At 42.6% G+C, this 27,631-nt stretch overlaps 1 protein-coding gene across 2 annotated transcripts in view; it reads right to left on the reverse strand.

Annotated features, from left to right (window-relative positions):
* CACNA2D3 (calcium voltage-gated channel auxiliary subunit alpha2delta 3) overlaps positions 1 to 27,631 on the reverse strand; it is a 2,559,454-nt gene that overhangs the window by 755,015 nt on the left and 1,776,808 nt on the right. For both annotated transcript variants that reach the window (XM_086939135.1, XM_086939136.1), the window contains exons 19-21: positions 15,194 to 15,265; positions 10,638 to 10,699; positions 6,506 to 6,573 (exon numbers count right to left, since the gene is read on the reverse strand). In XM_086939135.1, coding sequence (XP_086795261.1) covers positions 6,506 to 6,573; positions 10,638 to 10,699; positions 15,194 to 15,265 — 202 coding nt within the window. The remainder of the gene's footprint in view (positions 1 to 6,505; positions 6,574 to 10,637; positions 10,700 to 15,193; positions 15,266 to 27,631) is intronic.

Consider the following 27,631-nt stretch of genomic DNA (forward strand, 5'->3'; position numbering starts at 1 on the left):
TGCTTTAGGCGGCCGTGTGAGTTCGTAAGTTCCGTGATGGGTTGCGCCATCGTGTCCTGTTTGGTCAGCCAAACTAGGAGCGCACCCGTTCTATTGCCCTCCCTATGTGCTCGGGTCGCATAAGCGCGGAAGTTATATTTGCGCAAGTCTCTCATAGCCTCCGCGTGTTCAAGTTTCGCTGCTGAGAGTTGCACAAGTGTGGCTTTCCCTTGATCTGTGTCCCGGGAGAGATCTGCCAGCGATTTCTCCGCTCCGCTTAGTGCCTGTTCTAGCGTGCGCCGTACTCCCACCACCTGCTGAATGCAGTGACCCCTAGCACTAACTTTGTATGCGTCCCACTCTATTGCCCTGGAAGAGGCTGTGCCAGTGTAGTGCAGAAAGTGGTCTCTGATGAACTCGCCGTGAGTGTGGCGAAAGACTTGATCAGTGAGACACTCCTGGGGGAGTTTCCACTTTGGGACCAGGGGGTGAGGAGGCCGCCAGCGAAGTATCACTATGTGCCCATCATGGTCTGATAGTATTCGCCCCATGTAGTCTGCATGTCTTATCTTGGGTATCAGATTTGTGGTACATAGGAACCAATCTAGTCTCACCGGCAGGTCGTGTGGTATGGAATGGAAGGAGTAGAGCCGCTCGGCTGGGTGTAATGCTCTCCATGCGTCTACTAGGGAACAGTGATCCAGCCACCGGCGGAAGCGCTGCGTTTGTTTGTGTGCTGGCGAGTGGAGTGGTGGGGGGTGAGATCTGTCAAGGTGTAAGTCTAGAGCAAATTGTAATCCCCTCCCAGGAGCCAAGGTATGCATGCATGGTGGGCCAGGACACCAGTTAGGGTGTTCCAGTATTGTTCCTGATCTGTGTTGGAGGCATACACACACCCCACAAGGATTGACTGGCCTTCTAGCAAGCCTAAAAGTATTGCATAACGGCCTTCCCTGTCGATGATCCTGGCGTGTTCTTTAAAGGGGACCCCCAGCCTAATCCATATGAGTGTGCCTCTAGCGAAAGCGGAGTACTCAGTGGCGCATATCACGCCACGCCATTTTTTATGCAGTCGGCCTACCTCTTGCGCCGTCAAGTGTGCTCCTGCAGGAGGGCCACCTGGGCTTTCTGATGCTTCACATATGCGTATATCGAATATCGCTTGCTGGCCGTGTGCATGCCCCTGACGTTGAGCGTGAGGATCTTGAAGTCTGTGTTTGACATTTTGTGTCATGTGGCGTCTGTGTGATCCGAGTGTCTGTCTCGGGCGTGTACCCCGCCCGACCCGCCCCCGCCCGCCTCCCACGGCCCCCGGTCTTCTAGAAGTCTAAGCTGTTCGCTCTGTGCTCCTCTCGCTAGCTCGGGACTAACTGTGAGAAATAGAATGTAAAAGGGGATAAAAAACTGCAACTTTGGGAAACAGTCCCAACATCGGGGACCGTTGCACGAGGCAACACGTCCAAACAGGTTTGCATAAAGCTTTAGTTCGTTGTCGTGGGGTCATGGAAGGACATCTCTCCGGCTCGGCTCCGCGGTCATTGAAAGCTTTAGTGCAGTGTCCTCTGGAGGCGTTGCGATCCCGAAGTCCCAGGCCTTGATGATCTCCCCAATATAGGCCAACAGTCAGTAGGTCTCTGAGCTCGACCAGCGGTACGGGTTTGCTGCCGGCCATGGTCCAGCTTCAGGAGTCGTTGATCTTGCTGAGTATCCTGTGCCTGCTGCTACCTTGTTAGATCAAAGTGTCCGCTGGTTGGGGGGTCACCATGGGAGGTGTCACAGAGCCCTCCCGGGACTCGGGCGCATCACTGCCTCCATCCTCTGAGCTGAAAAGGTGGGAGCCCTCCTCTATGTCCAAGCCTCTCGTCCCAGGGTCCAGGGCGGCCACCGCCCTCACCGCTTTCTGGCGCTCAGCGATAATTTGTGTCAAGTCCGGGGAGTCAGTTTCCGAGGGGCTGGACCGTACCTCTAGTTGTGTTAGGGTGAGTTTTCGAGGTCGTCGACCCCCTCTACTCTCTCGTGTGGGTGAGGCGTTGGCTCGGCGCGGAAGATGTTGTTCTACCCAGGTGTCCGCTTCCTTTGGGTCAGAGAAGAAGTGTGTGCTCCTGTCGTGGACAATCCTGAGGCGAGCCGGGAACAGGAGGGCATATTGAACATTCTGTTAACCCAGGGTGCGCTTGATTCTCTGGAAGGTAGCTCTTTGACGCTGTACTGCTTGGGAGTAATCGGGAAACAACATCACTTGCTTGTCTTCTACTTGCAATCAACCCCGAACTCTGGCCGCATGGAGAATGGTGTCCAGATCCCAGAAGTGTAGTAGTTTAATCAGGAAGGGTCTGGGGGGAGGCCCGGCTTTGGCTTTCACGCTGGTACTCGGTGCACCCGTTCGATGGAAAAGTGGGGGGTCAGTTCCTCAGCAGGCGTGAATGTTGTGATCCAGTCTGTGATGTACTTGACCGGGTCGGCCCCCTCCACCCCATCCGGCAGATTCATGACGTGGATGTTGCTATTGCGGGAGCACCCCTCCAAGTCGTTCGTCTTATGCTCAAGGATCTGGATCCGGGTTTGGAGATCTTAAAAGGGTTGGTGGTGTTGTTGCACCTGCGGCTCCATTGTTTGTATTGTCGCTGCACCCTGGTTCACCCTGTCAGCGAGCTTCCTGTGGTCATCCCGCAAGATGTTAAGGTCTGTGGCCAGGGTGTCAAACTTATGTTCCATCGTCACTCTGGAGTGTTCTATGGCCGCTAAGACTTGGTCCAGTTTTCTGGACATAGCATCTTCTCTGGTAGGTTCATCTTGTGACCTGGTGATGGCTGGCGTCTGGGCGGGCGTCTTCTGTGGGTGGCCCATAATGAGGGGGGGGTCAAGTTCCCGGTGTATCTTTCTGGTTCCGGCAGTTGTTGGCGGTCCACCCTGGTCTTGCCGTTTGAAGGATCAGTGGTAGCTTGCCGGCACCGCTTCTCGGGCGTGAGGCTGTAAGCGAGGTGTTGGTGCGCTTTCCCGTAGCAGTCCAGGCCGATGGTGTCCCGGGGTGTCGCTCCCTCGCGGTGCCAAGAATGTGATTGGGGTGACAGTCGGTTCTTTATCTCGCAGGGAGTGTCAGGGTGGTCACCCTGCGTCAGGTGCTGGTCACCGTGTTTTAGCGCCGATACAATGCGGCACCTCACCGGCTGTGAGCGGGGGGCTAGTGTCATTAGTCAACAGGGTTCCCCGTTTACTTCCCCCCAGCGGCTGCAAGGATACCTCTTTCACAGACGCCAATGGCGCATTTTCTTTCCAGGCTTCAATGCGTTTAGGGTTACCCAGCCTCCTCTCAGTGCACCCGGGCAGCAGGCACACACCCCCGGCACTACTGTGGCCCTGCTGTTAGTGGGGGAGGGTGAACCCAATCGCGTTTGTAATCTTCTGGTGCGCTGCAGGCGCGACGCTGGACTCCGGGTGCTAGTCGCTGTGTTCTGATGTGGACTGGCCTCTCACTGGCTGTAAGAGGGGGGCTGGTGTCGTCGGTCGAGAGTGTTCCCTCTTTTATGCCCCACCAGCAGCACTGCGGATGCCTCTGCCGTAGACGCCAATTTTGCCGCTTTTGGAGCACACGGGCAGCAGGCCCACTTCCCCGGCCTTGCCTGCGCAACTATGGACCTGCTGTCGGCTAGGGAGGGCGCGCTCGCGAACTTCTGTGGCGCTGCGGGCGTGACGTCTAGGCAGTATTGCCCTCCCAGGATGTCTCTTCCCGGAGGGCTTCCCGGAGGGCTACCCTGTCCCTGCAGGGGTCTTGTGGGGGCATTGAAGGCAGTCACTGAGCGCGGGGCGGCCGCTCGCCCCATGAATTGCACACAGTCTCTGGGCCGCTGGGCTTGGGCCGCTGCCGCATCACCTGATGATCGTAGGGCACACATCCCCAGTGGTGCCGGTCTCCGACTCCCTTCGCTCTACTTGTTGAGCGCCGCTGCCTCATTATGACCCAGGGTGCTGGCTCGGGATCTGTTTTTGCAGGCTGGGCCAGTCGAGGGAGGGGCCTCCCTCAGTGCTGTTGCTGTGTCGCAGCTCGACAATCCGGATAGTCCGTTGTTTCAATGACCGGTCAGCCAGGTCCGACAGCTACTTTCCTCTCAGTCCTGCTTGATCCGACCGGGCGACACTGGGGTTAGCCAGCCGTTAGAGGCCAGCGATGATCCGGTGCCTGTCCGCCATCTTGGGGAGGTCGCTCGCCAAGGCAGCTGGCGGAGTATTATCATCCCCGCTGTTCCGCGATCGAGGCACACTGGCATGATCCCTGCCACCTCCGGGATCCGAAGGTGGGCACTGCGATGTGTGAGGACACCTACAATGGGCACTAGAGGCCGCTGTCGCCGGCCGGAAGCCAGAGCCTCACGGAGAGACGTCCACCATCTTGGCTGGCCATGCCCCCCTCAAAATACATAAACATTATATTATATTTTTTCAACTGAAATGATGAGCATTACTAATGCATGCCATCCCGCACGAATATTTGGCTATATTGTACTATGCATAAAGAAGAATAAACACATTCCTGATGATTGGAGGAGGCACAAGCCAGATATAGATTGTAGGGATGGAGGTAGGGCACTCCTGATCCCACAGACTATTTCCGAAAGCCTCTGACTAAGTGAAAACTGCGACTACGACTCTATGCTCATTTGCGTGTACATGGTATAGCACTTTTCCCAATTTTCCAAACTTTAAAATACTCAGTGGCAAATCTCATCATTAAGTCATTCCAAACTTCACTTTGGGTCACTCACCAGCAAACATTCTAGCCATAACAAAAATGCTTTCCTTATCTGTGATCTTTAGTAACTCTGCTCCCTCTCTTAGCTACAAGCTCGTAAACACAAGATCAGGACTTAACAATAGCTGAGAACTGCATAAATGTACCATCAAAAAATAAAAATAAACTTAATGTTTTATTTTTAACAGAAAACTAAGGTTATGGGCTTCATAATAGTGTATCTTGAATGAGCAGTATCATTCAGAGATAGGTAGAAACCATATTTCCAAGGATTCCTACAACATGCCAGAAGCCACCATTTCCTTGATGTCGCCACACTATTCCAGGGTGGTGGGAGGGGATAGGGTAGTAAATATTATGCCAAGCATGTCTGCAATATTCCATGACCATTATTGCTCAAGGGATAGCTATGATAAGGAATGTGTCTTAAAGCCAACTCATTCTAGATAAAGATCAAAAGACATTTGAATGTGCACCACATATAAAGGCAGAAACCACTCTCCTGAAATGCAGAAACATGCTCATACATACACACAAGTGACAGCAGCTTTGTGTTGTTTCCCTCAGTCAATGAAGCAGCATTGTGTAGTCTTGGCCCTGGTGACAGATGGTGGGTAGCGGAGACTCTTAAGAGTGCAATTGCAAAGCCACACTCTCTTGCTCTATGCCTCCTCTGGGCTCAGAAGACTGAGAGCTGCAGGTTGCAACTCTCAGTCTCTGAGCCTACGGGAAATGTAAGCACCAGAACCCAGGTAAACCAGGAAAGCAAGTGACAGACCAGAAGCTGTTTAGTTAAAGAATATATACAGGCAATGGCAGGGTCAGGATCAGTTAAAGGCACCAATGGCTTCTGCATGATGACTGTCCAAGAAGGACCCACCTTTTCTTATTTTTAGCTTACATTTTAGAGAAAATTAAATAACATGAACAGATCAATAAACTGTATATAAGTAAAGGAGCAAAATTTAAAACTGAAAAATTAAAAATGCTCCCTGGATTCCAAAATGTATTCACTGTAGGTGCACAGATTTCAGTAATGATTAAGTGGGGATCCACATAAGTCACATTTTAGGGATCACTGTTGTACAACACACACAGTATGATTGTTGAAAATTAAAGCCAATCCACTCTTGCACCGTGGTGCCTGTGCAAGGCTGTGGTGCTATTTTACTGCATACTACTAGACTCTGCCAGGCGAGGGCTGCAGAGTAGTCCACTGAGTTGTTACCCTTCTCTTCATCCATGGTTATTTGGTTAGTGGGGTCTCTTCCATGGGTCCCAGATGGCAAGCCTCCCCGAATTTTGTGTAGTGTCTGCAGCTCAGTTCCAGCTTCTTTGACATTTATTTTTGCAACTGTGATTACTTTCACAGTGGTGTGGAATCTAATGTAAACTGTACATTTGCGTGCATAGCAAACATTTTGTTATTTCAAATGTATATCACTTTGCACTGTGTGGGAACAGTTTTTAGTGTCAGATTAGGCGTTGTAACATTTGTATACTTTATTGACTGTTTTATGCTTTGGATTACGACTTTCATCAGCAATTTGTATATAGTTATTAATTAAAAGCAAGTACAAGAAATTATTTTTTTATTGATTGAATGGCTGATTGATTGAACAAAACTAAACTAGAAATGATAGTTTGTTAACATGTTCTTTTCAGTGACTTCTTTTTTTCCATCGGCTGTAACTAGAGTAAAAATTACAACTATTCCGAAAACATTTTGGACAGTTCTTGGAGTTGGCATAAGATTGGTTCATGTACTCAATATCTTACCTTCTTCTATACTGACATTCCCTCTGAAGAAATATTTCCCATGTCCTCTTGAGAGAGCCACACCTAAACTATATAAAAGAAAGATAAACAAGTAAATTTCAAAATCACTGGCAAACAAGATGGCACACTACTTAAATTACATTTGGCGCACTGCTTTTTAAGTGTTTAACGTGGAACATTATATTTGTTTATTGTATTAATGCTTGACAGACACGATCAACACATAAAATGGTCTGTAAAACGCTCCCAGTTTTAGCCAAGTGAATTTTTAAACATACTTCTTTGAATCTCCTATGCATACACTTCGTTTAACTAAATACAGTTTGTGTATCTTAAACAAATATTAGCACAGTGGGATAGGCTACTTCGTAGCTTTGAAACACTCACCTGAATAAACTGAGAAACAATGTATCTGTATATCCAGTACATTTTGCCACTGTCAATTGTCAAGAACTCAATAAGCCTATAATGAATAAGCAATCACTCACTCGCTTGGTACATCTGCACGTGGACATTGGCTCCTGAAACAGTTCAAACCTACACACCCTGTAGTCTGATATTACAGAGCACTGATGAAGTTTAAAGTATTCACAGTGGTACAGCATAATTCTGACCCCACTTTTACAACCTGACGCAGGGTGACCACCCTAACCTAACCATGCACTTAGCACATGTTTCCTGTGTGGCCTAATGACATTAATAAGAAATGTTGCATTTGACATCATTATTAGAGTGCATTTACTGTAGAATTAGAAAATCAGACATAACACTGTGTGCCTTAACCAAATTAAATTAGCTAATCTTTGGAGACTTGATGAATAACCCATCTTCACATATTTAGAATGTGTTTACTCTAGAAACAATAATGGATATATTTAATATAAATTGTAGCTCTTAGCCACACTTACAAATGCTTTTTAAACATTTACCGTATGCCACATCAAATATGAATCTAATGTACTGACAAGACAAATTTATTGTGTTTAAAAGTGCACTCGCATATTTAATGTGCACCCCTGATTTAGTATTTTAAACTTGCCATTACTAGGCCTGTTTACCATTCTGCATAAAAAATTGTTTTCCATTTCTGATTATATGACTTTTCCTTTACAGGTATTCACACACATTGTTAATTTAAGAATAGATACAACACTGTATTAGTGATAGAGAGAGAGCCTGAGAAGAAGACCTTATTGTAAGACAATGTTGAGCCAGAGCATTAACTGAAGAGTCCTATTCAGCAATGTTACAACATGGCTTAGTTGAGCAAGAAATTTTACATGACAAGCGTAATGAAAATGGTGGAAATAATACAATATTGCGCTTGAGTCTCATTTTTGGCAGATACACGAACTGATAAAAAGTGGAAACTAATATGACTCGTCCTGGATCAGACACTTCTGAATCCCTTAAAGGCTGAGATTTGAACTCAAAATCTCTTCCATAGTTTGCAGCTTAGCCAGTAGACTTCTTATGCCTATTAAACCTGAACAAGGTCCATACTGACATGTGGGTAACGTGAAAAACTGGCACTCTGAGGGGAATTTGAGGTGTTAGAGCTTTCAGTTGAGCACATCTGAAAATTAAGAATTGTTGCACTATGCTTACATAAGTATACTGGTATTATTTTCCAAGAGAATGCTCCTTGCTTAATTGTTGAATCAACTTCACTAACCTCTCTAAATTGTTGCCATAAAGTAGGCTCTAAAAACACCTGAAGATAATTTGATAAAATGTCATTACTGTAGGTGTTATACAGCACAGGATAGATAAATGTACTCATGCATGTGTCCCAGCGAACAAGTCTTTAGTCCTAATTATTATTCTTAACCAAAAAGTAACATTGCAAAGATACTCCATCAAGCTTATCATAGAATGGTTACAAGCTCTTCCTGAAGAGAATTGTAATAGTACAATCCCTATTGATAGGCCTTTATGGAAAGTGATGACATAACAGCTCTAATATAAAAAAAACTGAAATCCCCAATCCTTGTCAGGTATGACAATATGCTTAGCTCAGTTCCAGTTTCTCCTTCTTCGTTCCAGTCATATGTGAATTAGTACACTGAATTTTGACATTATTGGGAGGGACATGCTTAGTCTCAACTAAATTGCTGGAAAAGTGAAAATTGGCAAATAACCCCTATGAATGCCAGAAGTTCAGTTGAACTTTTGGATGAATTCTAACAGAAAACCTCAAACACAGTATAGAAGCAGTACTATGGGTCCACTGTCATATATTCGAATTGAGCGGGTGTTAAGGGCAATACACTGCTCCGAGAGTGGAATGTTTATTTGCTATTAATAGTCACATATTACGAACATGAGAGAACATAGTGGCATGCTAATATTTCCAGGGCCGGCTCTAGGGCCCTGCAATCAGTGCCACTGCACCGGGCACTGACTTGGGGTGGGGGCATCATTTTTGCAAGTATATCATCATTTAAAAAGCACCTACTGTCGAGTTCCTGCCCTCCAGATACTTTCCAGCATCAATTAAAATGTCAAGATAATTGTGGTGATTAATCATCTTCCTGGAAAGAGACAGATGTTTGTCTAGTGGAAGTTTTGGCTCATCCAAAGGCAGGGCAGAGGGTTAAAGTGCCTGCTGCTAAGAACGTGTACCATGCAGATAAAAAAGTGCATGTAATGTAAATAATCAGTGGGGTACTGCTTCTATAAGAGAGCTTCTTTTGTTACTTGTCGTTTGTAAGTCAAACCACTAATATAGAACATTGAGCTACTTACTGTCTTTAAAGAGCTGCATGTAAATTGCAAGGTATATGTTAGAGCTATATTTTTTTTGCTCAGTCTTTCATTACATTAATCCTGTGAAAAAGGTTCATTTGGGTAGAAAACAATTCTTATTATTAAAGAGAACCTCTAGCAATGGTTTTACATTTTAAATTCTGAATTTGTGCTTTTCCAGAATAAGGACTCTTAATCTATCTTGCCTACCAGTACCGATGACATGTTACTCCTACACTACACCTTGTAGTCCTGTCTGATGTAAAATTTTCTATACACTGATTTACACACCTATGATCGTCTCTGTCCAATGTGTGTGTGATGTAAAGTGCTCTGACACCTTACACTGGTATGAGTGGTGCTATAAAACTAAATAAATCAGAGAGAGTGTGGTTCTGGAGACTTGAGTGGCACTGTAAAAGGGTGGGGGTGAGGGAATCTGTGGCAGAGGTAGCCATTGGGGGGGCGCCAACAAATTATGGGCCCGATTCACAGAACAAAATCCTAAACTTACTACCATTTTGGTATTCACAAAAGGCATTTACTTATTTCGGTATTCACAGAAGTTAGGATTTTGAAAATTTCAAAATGAAACTTCTTTGCAGAAACAGAAAAAAACCTAATATTAAATATACTAATACATTCAGTACAGACATAGCCTATGTAATTTGGGCTGTAATGCACCGAAATAAAGATATATGAGTCCTGATATTAAAAGCACTGACAAGTTCTGTATGTTTGCGCTAACTTTATAATCCCACTAGGATTTGATTTGATTAAGTTAAGGTGAATGAGTTGAAAATCAGCATAAGGAATACAATTTGTTTTAAACATAATAATTTGTTGAAATTAAGGTATACTACCTGTAGTAATGTTTTTCTCCCTACAACAGAGAAGAAGGTGTGGGCAAAATGTGAATACGCCCACTAACTTCACAAAGAAGACAACGTTATTTAGTTTGTCACAAAACGTGTTTAAACCAAAGCACTTGCCACCAATGCTTTTTGTTAAAAAATTATCTCACTAAAAGTGAGTTTGTTTCTTCTACAAAAACTACTTTTGCAGGATTTTGTTTTTCAATTTAAAGACAGTTTAGAAGGGAGTACTATGTGTGTCCTTTCCAGAAAAGAATAGGATGTGTTTATTAAGGATAAACAAACAATATATGTTTCTAAAATCCGAGTTCAAAAATAGATTTTCATGTATAGCATTCTTAGCATTTTATTCATTTTGCTATTTTGTTTTTGTAATGAGTGCTAAGCCTCAATTTTTGCACTTTGATGTCTTCAATTCTGTACAGGACTATATACCAACTTATATTGAACAATTATGGCTCATGTTTCTTATTGGAATAATAGATTTTGTGTTCAGTCTTGCACCATACCTGAAAGGAGTACCCCTGATGTCGGTGTAATAGTAGTCATTGGTCATCATCAATACTCGTTTCTTGGTTCAAATGTTAGGGAGAAAACAAAAGATATGGAGTCAATGTGATTTTTTAACATTAGAATACAACCCAAGTCGAGCAAAACGTACAGAATACTTTTATCAATGTGCCTTTCTAAAGAACTTTTATCAGAATTGACACCCTGTAGCTTATCATAAACATTGAGCATCATGAAGTAAAGTTGTTAATAAATTGATACAATGTGGTACATAACATTTCGAATAGACACCAAACACGTTGAAAATAAAATAGAAACCTGAGAAAGCACATTTACATAAATGTATGAGGATGTTATATGACGCCTAGTTGAGAATTCAAATGAATGAAGGTGGAAATCTATGTTTTAGCAAATTGCTCGACTTGGACATTCATTTCACCAGATATTAGTTAATATGTAGTAAATCTACGCAAGAATCTACAATAGGATTTGAACTGTTTGAAAAACAGACAACTTAAAATGTCACTGAGATTGCAAAGGCCTGAAACTGAACATTCGACAGCCTGTAACTTAGAAAATATTGATAAGATCTGCGTAACATGCTCATTGTAATGAAAGATCTGTACTTTTGCTGAGAATATGTAACTAGCCATGGCCTAGGTTTTGGATTAAAGTTGGTATGCTGAGATGTATGTTTCACTTTAAGCAAGGATTTGACATCTTCATATCTGAAAACAATTCTCATACAATTCTAAGAAAAATCTGAGCTAAGAAAATAATGAAAATTGATCACCAGAGGTCCTTTAAGAAACCACATTACAAAAATTAGGTGGGTCTGGACCTTGTTTTTAGGTTTTATTCTAGTGTAAATTGTGCCTATAACAAAAAAAGAGCGTGTTTAAATATTTGCCAATTAAACTCCTAAAGCGTGTATCCCATTTATATTACATGTTGGTCCCACTATGTATGTGCAAGGGAAATTAGCAAATAGTTAAGACCATCCTGGGAACATTTGCAGTATATTGTTTTAGTAAGTAAAAGGTTATAATGAAATTTGTTAAAGGAATAGCTTGTTTTATTCAAAGGTTAAAACTGCTTCTTTATATCCCTAGCACATATTAGAACCAAAGGCATTCTTCACTGAAAAAATAAAACAAAGGTAACTTCGCAGATAGGTAGATTCACATTTCACATAGTCCATTTTAAAAACAAAGAAAACATCTTAACTTAACTTGCCTTAAGATTGCAGCTCAAAATCAGAAAAGTAAGGAAATTCAAAGTGTTTCAAGATGCCAATCCAGATTAGCTCACTCCAAAGCTTAAAACCTAACCAGTCATGACATAGAACTCCTGCATGTTTGAATATCTTACAAACTTCGGTTTGCCTTTCTTTTGCTTACCTTAAGAGATATTTTGTCTGTGTTTTTTTGTTGGAATGAAGCTTGGTTACAGGAATTTGGCGAGATGGTCCTTTGCTGCTTTCCACAAAAACAGTGTGATTATAATAGCGCCCTGGTCGCAAAAATCATTTTTTGCAAATTTCGACCTTTAGTGTGCAATCTGCCTTTAGTACATCTGGCCCCAAGTGTTGTGGTTTCAAGAAAGTTTGTCAATGAAATGTCTGAAAATGTTGACCTGAGGCTGAGAGGCGAACATCACTGCTTCCATGCTACAGCTTAAAACCTTTGCCCTACAGCAATGCCCTATCATATAGCTGGCTGGGTAAACCACCTGACATCAATATCATAGCTGAATAAACCACAAAGGTAGAAGAAACCCTCTGAATGTGCATTCTACAATGCAGAGGTCTTCCACTGTGTAATCATGGTGAGCTACAATTAAGCGAATTAGAAACATATGTTGTATAAAACCTGCAACCAGCCTGCTAGCAAGAAGTGAATTGTTATTATGGTGTGTAGGGGTGGGCAACACAGACAATGAGAGTGGGGATGATCAACATTGACAATGAGAAGAAGGGTGGAATAGAAAGGGCAACAGGACAAAAATAAAGCCCTAGGACATGGGTAGCAATGGCAGCATTATAGTGCTTTCTTTTTGTATGGCTGTTAAAGGATTAATACCAAGGACAATGAGAGGATGGGGGTGGGAAAGGAAGGAGCAACATGAGCAACACTGGGGACGGAGGAGGAAGAAGCAAAAATGACAATGGGGGAGTCGGAGGGGAAGAGGCAAAATGATCAAGGGGTGGTAGGGAAAAAAGCAATATGTACACCGGGGGTGGGAGGGGAAGGGAAAAAAGCAACCGGTGTAAGTATGACTTTGAAAGAAGAAAAAAAAATAGTACCTCAATCACAGTGCAAATAGTGGAAGGAAAGCAATCATGCTGAAACAATCAGTACTTAATCCATGTTCCAGTCAAAAGAAGGACAAGTGAACCAGCTCCGGCTAGACAATTACAATGCAGCAAATAAGAGGTACATTGAAGCCAACGAATGGTAAGCAATGAGCGGGCTGCTCTTCTTTCTGTATTCATTATTTCTCGCAAGAGAAAGCACATGCATCACATGTGCTGTCACGGGTGAGACATGAAAATGTCACTTTGTCTACTGGTCAAACTTCAGTCGCAGTCAGATCTAGTCAGCTGAAACCTTGGCATGCCCACTTTTTACTGTGCAGTTCAAGGACCCTTAGAGGCACCTAGAGGATGTGATCATCTTTGCACTTTATTACTTCCAAAATGTAACATGGTCATCTACTAATATTAATTAAGGCTGTAGCTCTATAGTATAAATTTATAAAAATAGTTATGTCTGTTTATATTTCCATTACCCAGTTTTAGCCCCAAACCACTAGAGATATAGTTAATATACTGTCACTATACTTATATATGCAATAGTTTAGACATTCGTTTTATTTTACTAACGTTTTGACTGTGTTGCTTTTTGCTACCTACATCCTTTAATGCAATGAGCATGGTGGCCAAAAGATAAATTGAGCTGTCATACAGAATTTTGAAGCTGCTTTGTTCATTTAACATGTCTGTTTCTCACTAAGAAACTATGTATAAATAATGATTTACATTCTTTAGGTTACGGATCGGGCAATCAATAGTAAAGGAGTCACACGGGCAGGTGCGTCCGTGTTTTGCAGCCGGATTGCACTCCGGCAGCGAGACGTACACAGGCTGGACCTTGTTTCCTCAGGCCCCACCAAAACAGGGACGCACCTGCCCATATGACTACTTTACTATTGATTATCTGATCCGTTGCTCTCATTAATGCCCGTCGACTGGGTTAGAATTATCACCGGTTCTTCGCCCTGAAGTCACAGTTACCTGTTGACCAAACACATGTTGGCAGGCGTTTTTGCTTTGACGAATTCCACTTGCATAAAACTATACATTCTTTAGGTTTGCTGTAAAATTTCGTAGTAGTGGATGATTATTACCATGCAAAACATGTATTCATGAGCTTGGTTATGTCAGGCAGAGTATAAGACATGACGCAAAACAAAGCCCTAATAGCATTTTCAACCTAGTCAGTTTAATTGGTCTGCGAACTGACAGTGAGTACTGTAGCATGAATATAATTTTAGGGATGCATGTGAGGAATCACAATTTACATTTTTAGCAGCATCACTGATGAATTCACAGAACATATACCTTTTATACCCTCTTTATAATATTATGTTTTGTTAAGTTATATTATGCTATGTTATGTTGTGTTATGTTCTGTTATGTTCTGGTATGTCTATTTGAGGATCGAGCTAATCGCTTGTGAGGGTATCCAGGCACTTTGGAGGTGGGTAGGTGGCTGTCTTTCTGGAGAGATTATTTGAAAAGCCAGGTCTTCTGCTTCTTGTCATCTCATATCAAACTGCTTATGACAAGTCACATTACATGTTTATGGCACCTCATTACCCACATGATCACAATATGAATGAATGAATGATGCGCATTTGTAGAGCGCACGGCTACTCAGTAAGAATGCAATATAAACCTTTGAAGCATTGGCTGGTTCGACCAATTCGTAATAAATGTCATTACGATAATTATCGCCATTTAGGATTTAGAATAGATTTGGTCGTTCGATCTGTTGGAATCTCATTTTATCTAATGATATCAGTTCTAAAAAACTAATTTATTTGCCCTGACGAAGTCTTTGGCCAAAACGCCAGACGAAACACGTGTTGGCAAAAACTTGTTGGCTTTTTGTAATGCTGAAGAAATTTCCTAAGATTTGTACCCGGTGATTGGACCAAACTATGAGATGATACAATTAAAATATATGAATTTGAAACAATAAAGACGACACAGAAACTACACAATTCGGAAAGGAGTGTTATTGATATGGACATTCTTACTCACTAGCGTTTCTCAGGTTCACTTATTATATGTAGACGCTTTTATACTGTCCAGCTCATTCCCACTAATACTGACATCGGAAATGAACTGAAAATAATAAATGGAAGAAAAACTACATAAAAAGAACTTAAAATAAATTAGCACAAAACATAAAGTATATTTAATCACATTGAAAACATTTTAAGAATAATGAAATTGTGTTTTTCTTTTCATGTTTCAGAAAATACTTACTCCTTTGTCCACAGTTTTTTTGACTTCCATGGAAAATTTTCCGGTTTTGCGATTTACCATTGCATTCCGAAGCTAAACAAAGAGAATACATATATTTCTTTAAAATGTATTTATGTCCATTTTCTCATATTAATTTTTGCCAAAACACTGCTAACCTGATCACTGGGGGCTCTTTCCTCCATATTAGCCACTCAAATTCAAGCAGACCGAATCAAGATGAAGGCCATCTGTTTTCCCAAATATCATAATTGAAATGAAATCCATGTGAATCTTCCAACACAGGAAACTCATCGCCGTTTTTAGAAGTGACTGGAATCTGAATTATTTTACGTGAATTTTCATTTAACATTCAATCCTTTGAGTTTTAAGGTGATATTTTTGGTCAATTTATGAGATTGTATCCCCTTACTTTAAGTGGCTTTTAAGATTTATGGGTTAAGATTCTACATGCAACCACTGTCACACACCATGCGATATCTGCATCATCTGTATCAAACCATTTCTTGAATCGGGCCTTAAACAGTCAGTGAAAACATACTCATTGAAGCAGAGGATGTAAAGTGGCACACATTTACATTTCACAAAATATTTAGATGCTTATCATTGTAATAAATGCCAGGAATTTGAATATTTCAGCCGTATCTTTAACATTTTGCTTTTGGTATTTCAAAAATGCGTCATCAATCTAAAAAAAAACCATCTGAAAATACTTTTACCATTTTACAAGCATGTCATACATTATGAGAGCAAAGATAATATTTTGCCTTTGTGCTATTTTTTAAAAATTGTTCTTTATTAATTTTGTAGTACGTGAAGGCGCATCATAACCATTACAATACAGATTATCCACGATCTTTGATTCAACCATACCATACACTGATAAGACATCAGTTGGTACAAGATAACAGCATGGAAACGTAACTAACAAACTCAACACCCCCTCCTCCCACCATACAGCCAGTCCTGCATACTTTGCAAAGTAGGGGACGCTACAGATATTTAAATTTCCAGCTAAGTATGGCGCCACAATTACAATGCATGAGTACATAGATATTTCCAACTGCAACATCATAAAGGGGGATGTGTGTCAGATTTATTTTCCGGCATCGGAGTGTCATTCCTTCTCTTGAGGGATTTCATTGTCTAGATCGCTGCCCGTGTACATTTGGTTAGATCTTTTACCCACTTTCTCTCACTGGGAGCATGCCCTGCCTTCCAGTTCATTGTTATAATCTCTTTAGCCACTACCAAAGCCAAATAAATGATTTTTCATTGTTGGTTGGTTGATTTAAGTCTGAGAAAATGACCCAGCACCAGTGCAGTGGCATTATTGCATCCAGCAAACTCTTTTTAGCTGTTGCTAATATTGGGGCCATTGTCCTTGTTTCACAGGGCACTCCCAAACCATGTGCTAGAGGTGTGCCTGGGGTTGGGCGCATCTAGGACTCAAGGAAAACTGTACTTTCTTGCTACTTCATGTGTGGAGTTTCACAAAAAAGAGTGAATATTTATGTATAAAGAAAAGTCTGAATATTGACAATGCCTAATGCAGATCTTTTCTTACTACCACTTTAACTAGTTTTTAGATCTATTTCTACGAGGGCTTTGGGTAATTCATTACTTTAGTTGATATTTGACTACAATAACTGTGAAATAAGCAATATTCGAAAATTCGAAACTGAATATTTATTCCTCATCAAATAACATGCTTCCTCATTTCACAGTGACAGACATAAGACAATGATTAGTGCTCAAAATTGTATGTAACCTAGGCTAATGATCCACCACTGATTTGTTCCAGATGCTCAACACAAGTCTTAATCAAATGATATTGGATGACAACAGTTTTTTCCTGTAACTCGATCAAAATGGTTGAAAGAATTTTGTTCATCCCCCTGACTAGATATATAGTTATATGTTCTGGCATCAAATACCGTCCTGCCGGTTTAAGCCGCTTGGTTGCACAGTCTGCCAGTGTGGTGTTCAGTAAAATGATCTATGTACTCCCATTTCACTACTCTACAATAATGCTTACCTACTCATATTAGGCATATCAATACATCTAGGGGTTTGGTTACGTTATGTTTTGTTATGTTACGCTACGTTACATTACGTTACAGTATGCTACTCTACCAGAGGTGCAACTAGAGCCAAATTTCGGGGGGAGGCTAAGATAAAATTTCGGGGGGGGGGGGCTGAACCTTTAATCAGTAGGCAGAGTGGAGCTGCGGGGGCTCTTAAAAGGGGTGAAAAATCTGCAAGGTCTAATTAACATTCAAATGTTCTTTTAAAGACCTGTGAAAGGTTCGGGTGCGGCTCTGTGTGTGCGCGGGACCTGTCTCATCCCGGGCTGCCACACACAACGGGGGGGGCTGAAGCCCGGTGAGTCGAATGGGTGTTGCGCGCCTGTACTCTACATTACAATAAGTTACACTGTACACTGCTCTACATTACAATACGTAATGTTAGGTTTCACAGTGCCCAGGAGTGTAACCCAGGTCACTGCAGCCTCTGGGGTGCAGGGGGAGGGGCCCAACTCTTTAAGCAATCCCTAATCCTTCAGAGGGCCTCCATTCAGTCCAAGGCCAATGAATATATTATTGAGATATGGGAGATACAGATGCCCGTCATTACATTTTGCAGGGGGACCCTATCATTTTACGTTATGCTTTTGGTCATGCCATGTCATGCTATGGATACTTCTAGAGCACATGTACATTGTTCACCTGACTTTCTTAATGATAAGTAGTCAAAGAAGCGACAATTAACTACTCATTCTATATATTGAGTAGAATAGGTTTTTCACAATTTTCTAAATGGTACAAAGAGAATTCAATACTCTGAGAGCAGGCATGCGATTGAAGGAGGAGTTCCGATGTGCCTGCTGCAATACAGACAGGGGAGCTGGAGGTACTGAAAGAGGAGCCAGGAGTTCCTAAGGCACAGGCACCAATGGCATGAACCACCTAACCTGCCATGCCCGTGAGCGATGTGGCTTGTCAAGCTCTGCCAATTCTATAAAGTTGTGCATTTAAATCGGAGCACATACAGTAGCCTTTTGTCTGATCATCTGAACACCCTTGTATAGCAATAGATACTAGTTTATCCTTATGGCATTGAATGCCTTTTTAGGTAGAGGCTAGCAGCAGCGCGCCTGCGCAACTCGCTCTGCAAGGCATGCAGTAGTAGAGTATGCTGCGGAAGCCTTGCCCACTCTCCTCCCATATTTGTACTTGCCTTGTGTGATTGCCCTTGGTAAACTCTGGCTTCTGATTCATTATGCTGCTTCTAAGTCCCACCTTGGTACCGCCCTGTCTCAATTTATGGACCTTTTACTTCGCTAGTTACACGGAATGCTTTATCTAGTAGGTGACCACTATTTAGTTTATTGACAATGGTGGCTGCTTTATTTGTTGTATATGTATGCTGAGCACAGCACCCGCTTCAGGGACACGCACTCTGTTTATGTTTTTTTTTTTTTTTTTACTTTAACCCCATGCATGCTATCCAGATTCCCCTCCGGTGCTGAGCCCTTATGAAAACGGGCGTGGTCATGACGGAACGGTTCCGTCATTAGCACAGCTCAACCGATGCTCAAGACGGAACCGTTCCGTCATTAGCTGCGAAGGGGTTAATTCAGAGCGCGGCACCCGTTTCAGGGACACTGTGTTCTGTTTATTTATTTATTTTTTTAAACTTTAATTCGGAGCGCGACACCCACCTCAGGAACACCGCGCTCTGTTTGTTTATTTATTTTTTACTTTAATTCGGAGCTCATGCCCGCTTCAGGGACACTGCACTCTGTTTTTTTATTTATTTTTTTACTTTAATTCGGAGTGCAGCACCCGCCTCAGGGTCACCACACTCTATTTATTTATTTACATTTTATTTTAATTCGGAGCACGACGCCTGCTTTAGGGTCACCGCAATGCCAGAGGTTAAAAACTCACAATTGCGAGACCTATAGCATTATAAATGCTTGTGCTATAGTGCAGCTGTGCGAGGAGTGATCTGGTGCCAGCTGCGGAGACATCCTGACGAGGGCCCCAGCACTTATTTGTTCGCAAATGAAAGCACTGGTAATATAAGTGTCCAGTCAGTTGTTGTTGGGCACTCCAAGTTGTGTGGGCATATTCCAAAGACTGTTATTATGGGGTCACTAGGTATCGGAAAGTCTTTTACCTTTTTAATATGGCTTACAACCTCGTTCCTGAATACAATTTTAGTTCCCACCATGTCCATAATGCATGCAACAGGTCACCCTACATTCCACCTCTCCTCCAACACTTGTAAATGACAATGCCTTATATTTATATTTATGTTTTAAAAACCTAAACATAAATAAAATACATTGTCATTTACAATGCCAGCAGGTTAAACTCAGGTAAATGCGAGACCTATTGCATTGCAAATGCTTGTTTCATTAGCTGCCTCGACAACAATTACCTGTATCTTCCATCAGTAGTACTATTTCCCAGGGACCAGTGGATTACTTCTATTGTGACCTTTTTTCACGTCTCCTATCCTTATCCCACAGAACAGTGACTCCCGCTAAATACTTCCAATTGCGTTGCGGCAATTGTGCAAACCATCAAATTGTGCACGCACACACCCACACAAAAAGGTTTGGTATTAAATCACACCCAAGTTTTTGATATCAAGTGCATTAAAAATGTTTATTGACAAATCTGTTTGGGCAAAAAGGAGCATTTTAAGACAAAGGCCCCTCTATCCACCAATTCAATAATTTTAATTGTATTTTTGTTATTTTGCCACAATGTATTCACAATATTTATTTAGAGCACTGTGTATTCAATATTTTCGACAACATCTGATTTTATATATGATTTTTTGTGTCTCATTTTTGCTCGACATTTTTTTTTTAATAGTCAGAGAAACAACAATAATTTGAGACTATGTACTTTAAGAAAAACACAGCCTAAAGTGGATATTGAAATCCTCATTATTTCAAGGTCAGTCGGGTCTAGAAGTTCTTGCAGCATAAACCTTTATCAGATTTGGAAAGGATTCGGACTGCAGAGACATCATTTATTACTCCCACTTCCACCCACAATATTTCCAGAAAGGCCTGCAGACAGTATCGCATACAGGTGTTCAAATCTGAAGCTGCCAATGCTCACCTGGGAGACCGTCTTCTGAGCTGGAGCAAGTGTTGCATTCCAGAACATTCTGCTGATTTTTAAGGAATTTTTGGCTTTTGTGGGCACTGTTTTTTCAGAACATTGAGGCAAGGCCTCCCAACTGCACCCAGCACTCTAATGTTTACCACTCCCTAAACTTAATTTAAGCTCTGTAAATCTAGATGCCAGTTAACATTCTTGCTCTTCACTCAGTGGATGTGAAAGAATAATTCTAGCCCTAGGCATGCATAAAATAAAATGTTTATTTTACTTTTGATTTATTTTACCAACACAGACTGTGGTTGTCAATTGTGGACATGTTTTCCCATTTCAGCATTTGTGGTTTAGAGGTTTGGAGGGCTGGGCCTAGTTAGTAGTCTACATCCTAATGTACATGCATACTCCACATGTCTTCCTCCTGATTTAGTTTCATTTACTGCATGTAGTTATTCAGAGAGTCATACCCTACAAACGCTAGATTTCAATGAAAAATCTCGAAACATAACTCACATTGGACGAAACTGGGCTGCGAGACCTTTAAGATGCCTGATATTTTTTTAACACTATTACTTTGCAGATTTGGAATCAAAACAATATTTTATGCACCATCATTATACAGATGGATGCACTTTATATACAGCAATCACGTCTTAAGTGTAATTTGTAATCTATCCACTACCTTGTGAAATTTATATTGTACTGTTTGTGAAGATTCTAAATAAAATGTAGCTAAGAAATACAGTGGTTATCTGTCTAGCCTACAGAGGAGTATAGGACTATAAGAGCTGGTGCAAGGATGGCTGTCTCTCTGAAGTGCAGGCATATTTGGCCACCATCTTTGAACCTCATCCTTCAGCAAACTCCAACAACTTCATGAGCCACCCCTATGTAGGTCTCACCCACTCAACTTTATCAAATAATTCTTTTAATTATGCCGTCAATGCAGCATTTTAACCTACAACTTGCCATACTATCCAAGCTGTATCAGGGAACCTATACAGCAATTCTGAAAAATAGAGGGTCTGGTAGAGCTGGTAGTGCAGGAGGCAGCTCTTTGTGTAGGAGTGGAAAAGATAAAGCTTGAGCTTCTTGAGCTCCAACAGTTACCACGGCTGGCAGGATGCGGGGTTGTTTGGGCAGCAAGGAACTGGGTGAGCAGCTGGCGATAGAGTGAATAGCAGAGGTTTGGGAAGCGAGCAGGCTGATGGTAAGGTAGAGCAGGGGTCGAAGTGGGCTGGATCTGAGGGGCAAGATGTGCCCATATATTTTAATTTGACAAAAACAGCTCTCTTACTTTTTGGCAAACGACAACTGTCCTGGGCCCATACCTACTAACATTTGAGATGAGTGGAGGTGAGGAAGTCTCCTGCGCTGTGAAGCAGAGGGAGGACAGATAGATTAAAGAGAAACTAGCCTTATTGCCAGGGGGACTGCTACTTGAAATAAAACGATATTGCTTTAATTGATGGAGTCACTGGAAGCTTCATGATGACAAAGATTTAGGGCCTGATTACGAATGTGGTGATGTGGGGACAGGCCCCCCACTCCATCGTCCTGCTCCCACTCTGTCAAACTCGTCCAACCGATTACAAGTTATTTTGTGGTCTGGAGGACGGGCAGCGTGGCGGCTTTGTAGTGGTGCAGTTTAAAGGCTTATATGTGAGCCTCAGTACTGCACAGCCACATGATCGCCAATGCACAGGGACAATAGGGCGCGCCCTTTGGGACCCCCTTTGTTTCCTCACTGTCAACGTTTTCATGGTGGGCTCACCACTATGAAAAGGCTGACAGCGGAGAAAGTCGTAATATGCTTGGCGGTGCCGCAGCGTCACCGGCAAGCATATTGCCTGCCCAGACAGATGGCGGTTGCAGCGGTCCCATTTAGTTGCAACTGCTAACTACCGTGAGTTTGGCGGTCCGATGGATGACCACCAAACTCGTAATCGGACTCTTATTACTTTTGATCAGCATCGTAAGATGACCAACTGAGCTGTGAAGTGTGGGCTTCTAATGGATAGTTCTAAAAATTGTTTGCACTAGGTAGAATTAGCATATTACTAAAATCTATATTTTAGAAACAATTTTTTATATCTTAAACCTAAATAATTTTGTGCATTTTGTGGCAGCGTATCTGGGACCTCATAGCACTAAAACACACAGGTTTCTATACCCACTGCACCATCCAGAATTTAATTATGTGGCTCCTTGTTACGCGCACAGACATGTGCTGTGATCACATTAACCAATAGAGTTTCAAAACATAAAACAGTGCATCTCTTGCTGATTCGTTTATCATATAAGGTGTGCATTATTTTATATGCAATTGCCTGCAGATAAAACACCAACAAAACAGTTAGAGAATATTGGGTTATATTAACCAATGTCTTTGATCCCTCCTCCACGTTCACTGACCATGCCTGTATTGCACTCAGGATGACAGTTCCCTACTTTTCATGCACTTTGACCACTAGAGTAGAGCGGTAACTTAGCAAAGCTGTTAATGGGATTGGGCATACTGGAGCTGCAGGAGTTTGAAAGAGCCGGAGGAAGATGTTAGTGTACTTTACAGAAATAGTGGATGGCACAGCAGGTATGGTTCCATATGGCAACAGAGTGTTCAGAAAGGACATGATCTGCATAGTAGGAGTATAACAAACTAGAGAAAACAACACACCTGTTAGTATGTTGGGAGATGTGGAGCTGGGGCTGGAATAGAACAGACAGAAGGCATATATAGCTGTCAGTTGTAGAGCAGAAGGGGCTGGTGATAATATGTTGAGTTTATGTTATTTGAACAGAAGATGGGACCTGGGATTTGTAGAGCTAGGCTGTTTGAGCAACAGACAGTTGTAAAGCAGCAGGTCAGGCATGACTGTATGTTGCTAAAGCATTATGGCGTTGGTAGAGTAGCAGAGTGCTTGTGGGACAGAAGCAGCTAGTAGAGCACCATATTGGAAGTAGAAGACTCCGGAATGGTGGTAGAACAACAGTGCTCAGATACTGGGGTCCGGCAGAGTAAAAATATTTGGATAGAGCAAGGGCAATGCTTCTATAGCTGGTTCCATTGGAATAGTAGCAGATGGCTGGTAGAACAACAGAGAGCTTGTAGAGCTGCAAGGGATCCTGTATAACATCAAGGCTTACAAAACCAGCAAAGGGCTGGGGATAGGTACTATAGTTCGACAGGGCTGGAACAATCTTGTGAAGAGTATCAGGACTGATAGCTAGGGAGGGGTGGTAGTGCTGGGGTTGTTAGGGCGATGGGTAGCTTATATCACTAGCAATGAAAGAATAGTAAGGGTCTGATAGAGAAATTGTGCGCTGGTAGAACCACAGGGGGTTATTCTACAGTAATGTGGGTGGTAGTTGTGAGACTCTAGATTTATTGGGCAGAAGAGCAGCAGAAATACATCCTGGACAGAAGAGTATGGTAGAGTTGGGGGCTGGTAAAGTATCATTGGGCTACTGGGCCAGCACAATCCTGGTGTGTTAAGACATGATAAACTTGTTGTGGCATACCCCCAGACATTTTGCCTTCACCAGTTGTTTTTTGCCAAACTTATTTTTGTTGGACATCAAGACTCTGGGAACTTTACCTCTGGGGGTAAGTGTTTGTGCTCTCTCCCTTAAACATTGTGGGCCTTATGTATGAAGCCTTACACTAATGTTGCTTCACTTTGTCCCTAGAGACAATTAGGACACAAATCTTGGAAGGACAGGGGAATTGGTCAAAATTTGTTTGGGGTGGGCATGGGCTTTAACCCACAAAAAGAATGGCACTGAGGATAAAAGTTGGCACTCTCAGATCCCACAACAGAACACTACTGGCCCTGTTGAAAATCAGGATGCCTGCCCTCCTGCCAGCAAGTCTGCCTTGCTGTGTGAAGAAAGAAATTCAGATCTGCTCAATTGAGCCCAGACTAACCAGAGTGACTTCAAGTTGGCCGGGCTCCTGTTTAAGCTTCAGTGACATAAAAAGCTTCCAGAACCTTGCCTTGCAACTGCCCAAATGAGAAGTGCCAACTGGACCTGCCTGAACCTCCTGCTGCCCTCTGCTGGAGTAAGTTTCTGAACCCTTGGATGGCATCAGAAAGCACTGCTTCCTGCCTAATTGAAGGTTCCTTCAGAACCGGTGTAAAGCTATGCAATGACCACAAAACTGCGCAGCTCTGACATTAGGGCTTCTAAAAACCTTCGCCATATCATGCAAAGCATTGTGTGGGCCGGCTGTGCAGATCTCAGTTGAAAGGTGCACCGGTTTCAACTCAGATTGACGCGAAGAGCCGTAAAGCCTTGCCGCCCAGCTGAGAACTTCATTAGAACCGACACCAAGTGACTCCAAGCCCCGCAAAGCATCACAACGCAGCTGAGAGCTTTACTGGAACTGACACCAAGTGATCCAAACCTTCATAAAACCTCGCCACAAAGGTTAAAGCTTCATTGGAACTAACACGGAGCGATGCGATGCCTCACAAAGCAACACTGTGCAGACCTCAAAACAAGGACAAAGGGCACAATACCCAGCAGGCTGAACTCAGTCTGTACCCGGCCTGTGATCCATCATGGTTAGCCTGAACTTGTTACTTTGTCCTGTTCCAGTGTGACCCTATACTCACAGTTTGTGGTCTGACACTATTTTTACCTAAACATTTAAAATTCAATATATCCTAAAGTGTTTTGGGATTGTTCTTGTGTTGTGTTTCACTTTACTACTGTTTGTGTTCTGCATAAATATTTTGCACATTGCCTCTAAGTTAAGCATTACTGCTTTGTGCCAAGTTACCAGAGGTTAATTTAGAGACTTTTGTGATTCATCCCAACAGGGATTTTGCTTATTGCCGGAGTGGGACATCCATCCCCAATACCAATAACACAGTGTCTTACAACCAGTCTAATACATTTCATCACATAACACCCCACCAGCCGAAACACATAAAAAACTAATCAATCCTAATGGATGTGTCCACACCTGTTGGTTTAGTCACTGCAAGTTTTGCGCCTTCTGAGAATATCAAAACACACTCTCCTAAAGTCTACTACTGTCACAGAACATGTTTGATGGGTATGCCTGTTATCTATTTATGTATGTATTTATATGGTATTTATATATCGCAAACATAGCCAAAAGTCAGCGGAGTGATATGAGGGTCAAATTCAACCATTAGGTCAATTGCTGATAGGAGAGGTAGGTGGTCTGTCATGGTTAAGGAATTGTGGTGCAGTGTTCTTTAACGTCACACTTTTCTGCTCACAAAAAGGAGAGAGATCTGCGGAAAATATTTTCCAACATCAAAGACCCTGGGGCACTTCCATTGTCAGGTCTCTCTATGGATAGTGGCTACTCCACCCCCCTGCCATCCTCTATGTCTTTCCTACACATGGTAAAGTTAGGGGGCAGGGCGACTGCAATATCTGGGTTACAGTCCTCCTTTAGCCTAGTTTCAGTGATGCATAAGAAGTCTAAATCATTATCCATGATTAACTCTTTGATGTCTAAGGCATGTTTGACTAGGGAGCATGCATTCATTAAACCCCCCTTAATTGCCGCCTGATGGCAGGCTCCTTTAGCTTCCTCCCTTGCCTTATAAGGTTTGATAAAAGGTATCTGTACCTGACATTTCCAACACATAACCAGTCCTCTGATTTTATTAACCTCCAAGTAATGTTCACACTGATTTTTAGTGTTCAATTCCCTCACGGATGGTCGCAGACGGGCTAGCCTTTGGCACGACTTCGGCGCGCAACTGGCGCGCCCGCTGCGCGTGTCTGCTGCGTGTTGGCGCCATTACCTCCATTTATAGAGTGGTGCGGGCGATCTTGAGAGAATACTAGACCGTCTTCTTTGCAAGATGGCGCTTGTTACTGTCCAAACGGAAGTAGGGGGGAAATGTAGCGTCAGCACTCCCTCCGTTCAATCAGCCAAAGCTGTGGTGGACTGAGGAGCAGACGCAGAAAACACAAAGTTTAAAGAAAGGTGAGAACTCAAATCACCCCCTATATCTCCCTTCCCTCAATGTGACAGATTCGACTACGAGCAGGCTTTACAGAGCACAGAGCTATATGCATTTAAAAACATACGGTGCAGTGCTGAAAGCAATCTGAGGACGTGAATTTTAAAACAAATGATAAGAGCAGCAAAGTTGGCCTCTAAAACCAGCCAACAACGTTATCAAATGCAGGTTGTCGCCATTACCTCTGTTTATAGTGGGGTGGGGGCGATCTAGAGAGGAGACTAGACCATCTCCTTCGCAAGATGGCGTCCGTTACTGTCCAAACGAAAGTAGCGGGGTAATATAGTGTCAGCGCTCCGTCCACTCAATCAGCCAAAGCTGTGGTGGACCGAGGAACACACGCAGAAAACACAAAGTTTAAACAAAGGTGAGAACTCAAATCACCCCTATGTCACCATTCCCTCAATGTGACAGGATTCAACTACGAGCAGGCATTACAGAGCACAGCGCTCTAAGCAATTAAAAACATATGGCGCAGTGCACAAAGCAATCTGAGGACATTCATTTTAAAACAAATTATAAGAGCGGCAAAGCTGGCCTCTAAAAGCAGCCAATAATGTTATCAAATGTAGGTTTAGAGCCATTACCTCTGTTTATAGAGTGGTGCATGTGATCTAGAGAGGAGACTACACCGTCTCCTTCGCAAGATGTCGCCAGTTACTGTCCAAACGGAAGTAGGGGGAAATCTAGCGTCAGCGCTCCCTCCACTCAATCATCCAAAGCTGTGGTGGACCGGGGAGCAGATGCAGAAAACACAAAGTTTAAACAAAGGTGAGAACTCAAATTACCCCCTATGTCTCCCTTCCCTCAATGTGACCAGATTCAACTACGAGCAGGCTTTACAGAGCATAGAGTTTTAAGCAATTAAAAAACTTACGGCACAGTGCACAAAGCAATCTGAGGACGTAAATTTTAAAACAAATGATAAGAGCAGCAAAGCTGGCCTCTAAAAGCAGCCAACAACGTTATGGAAAATGAAAAATACATTTGAAAAAGCCCCCAAAAATGCAAAAATAAAACAATTACTATATAGAACCATAAAGCATTCCAATGTCTTCAAGAACCATAAATATCCAAAACAAGTGTTAACAAAACGCTCCTGGAAACCAAAAAAGAAAAGAAATCAAAGTAATAAAGACTGGTTTACAAGAAACCATTATTGATTTTCTTTAAAAAAGAATGCAAATCCAAATATCGATAGTACACCTTTGTATTTCAAAACCTGTAAAATAAAACACAATAAACATCCATAAAAAACAGCAACTTCACACTTGGCATATATATTA

The sequence above is a fragment of the Lissotriton vulgaris genome, chromosome 9 (assembly GCF_964263255.1).
Source record: "Lissotriton vulgaris chromosome 9, aLisVul1.2, whole genome shotgun sequence".
Lineage (NCBI taxonomy): Eukaryota > Metazoa > Chordata > Amphibia > Caudata > Salamandridae > Lissotriton > Lissotriton vulgaris.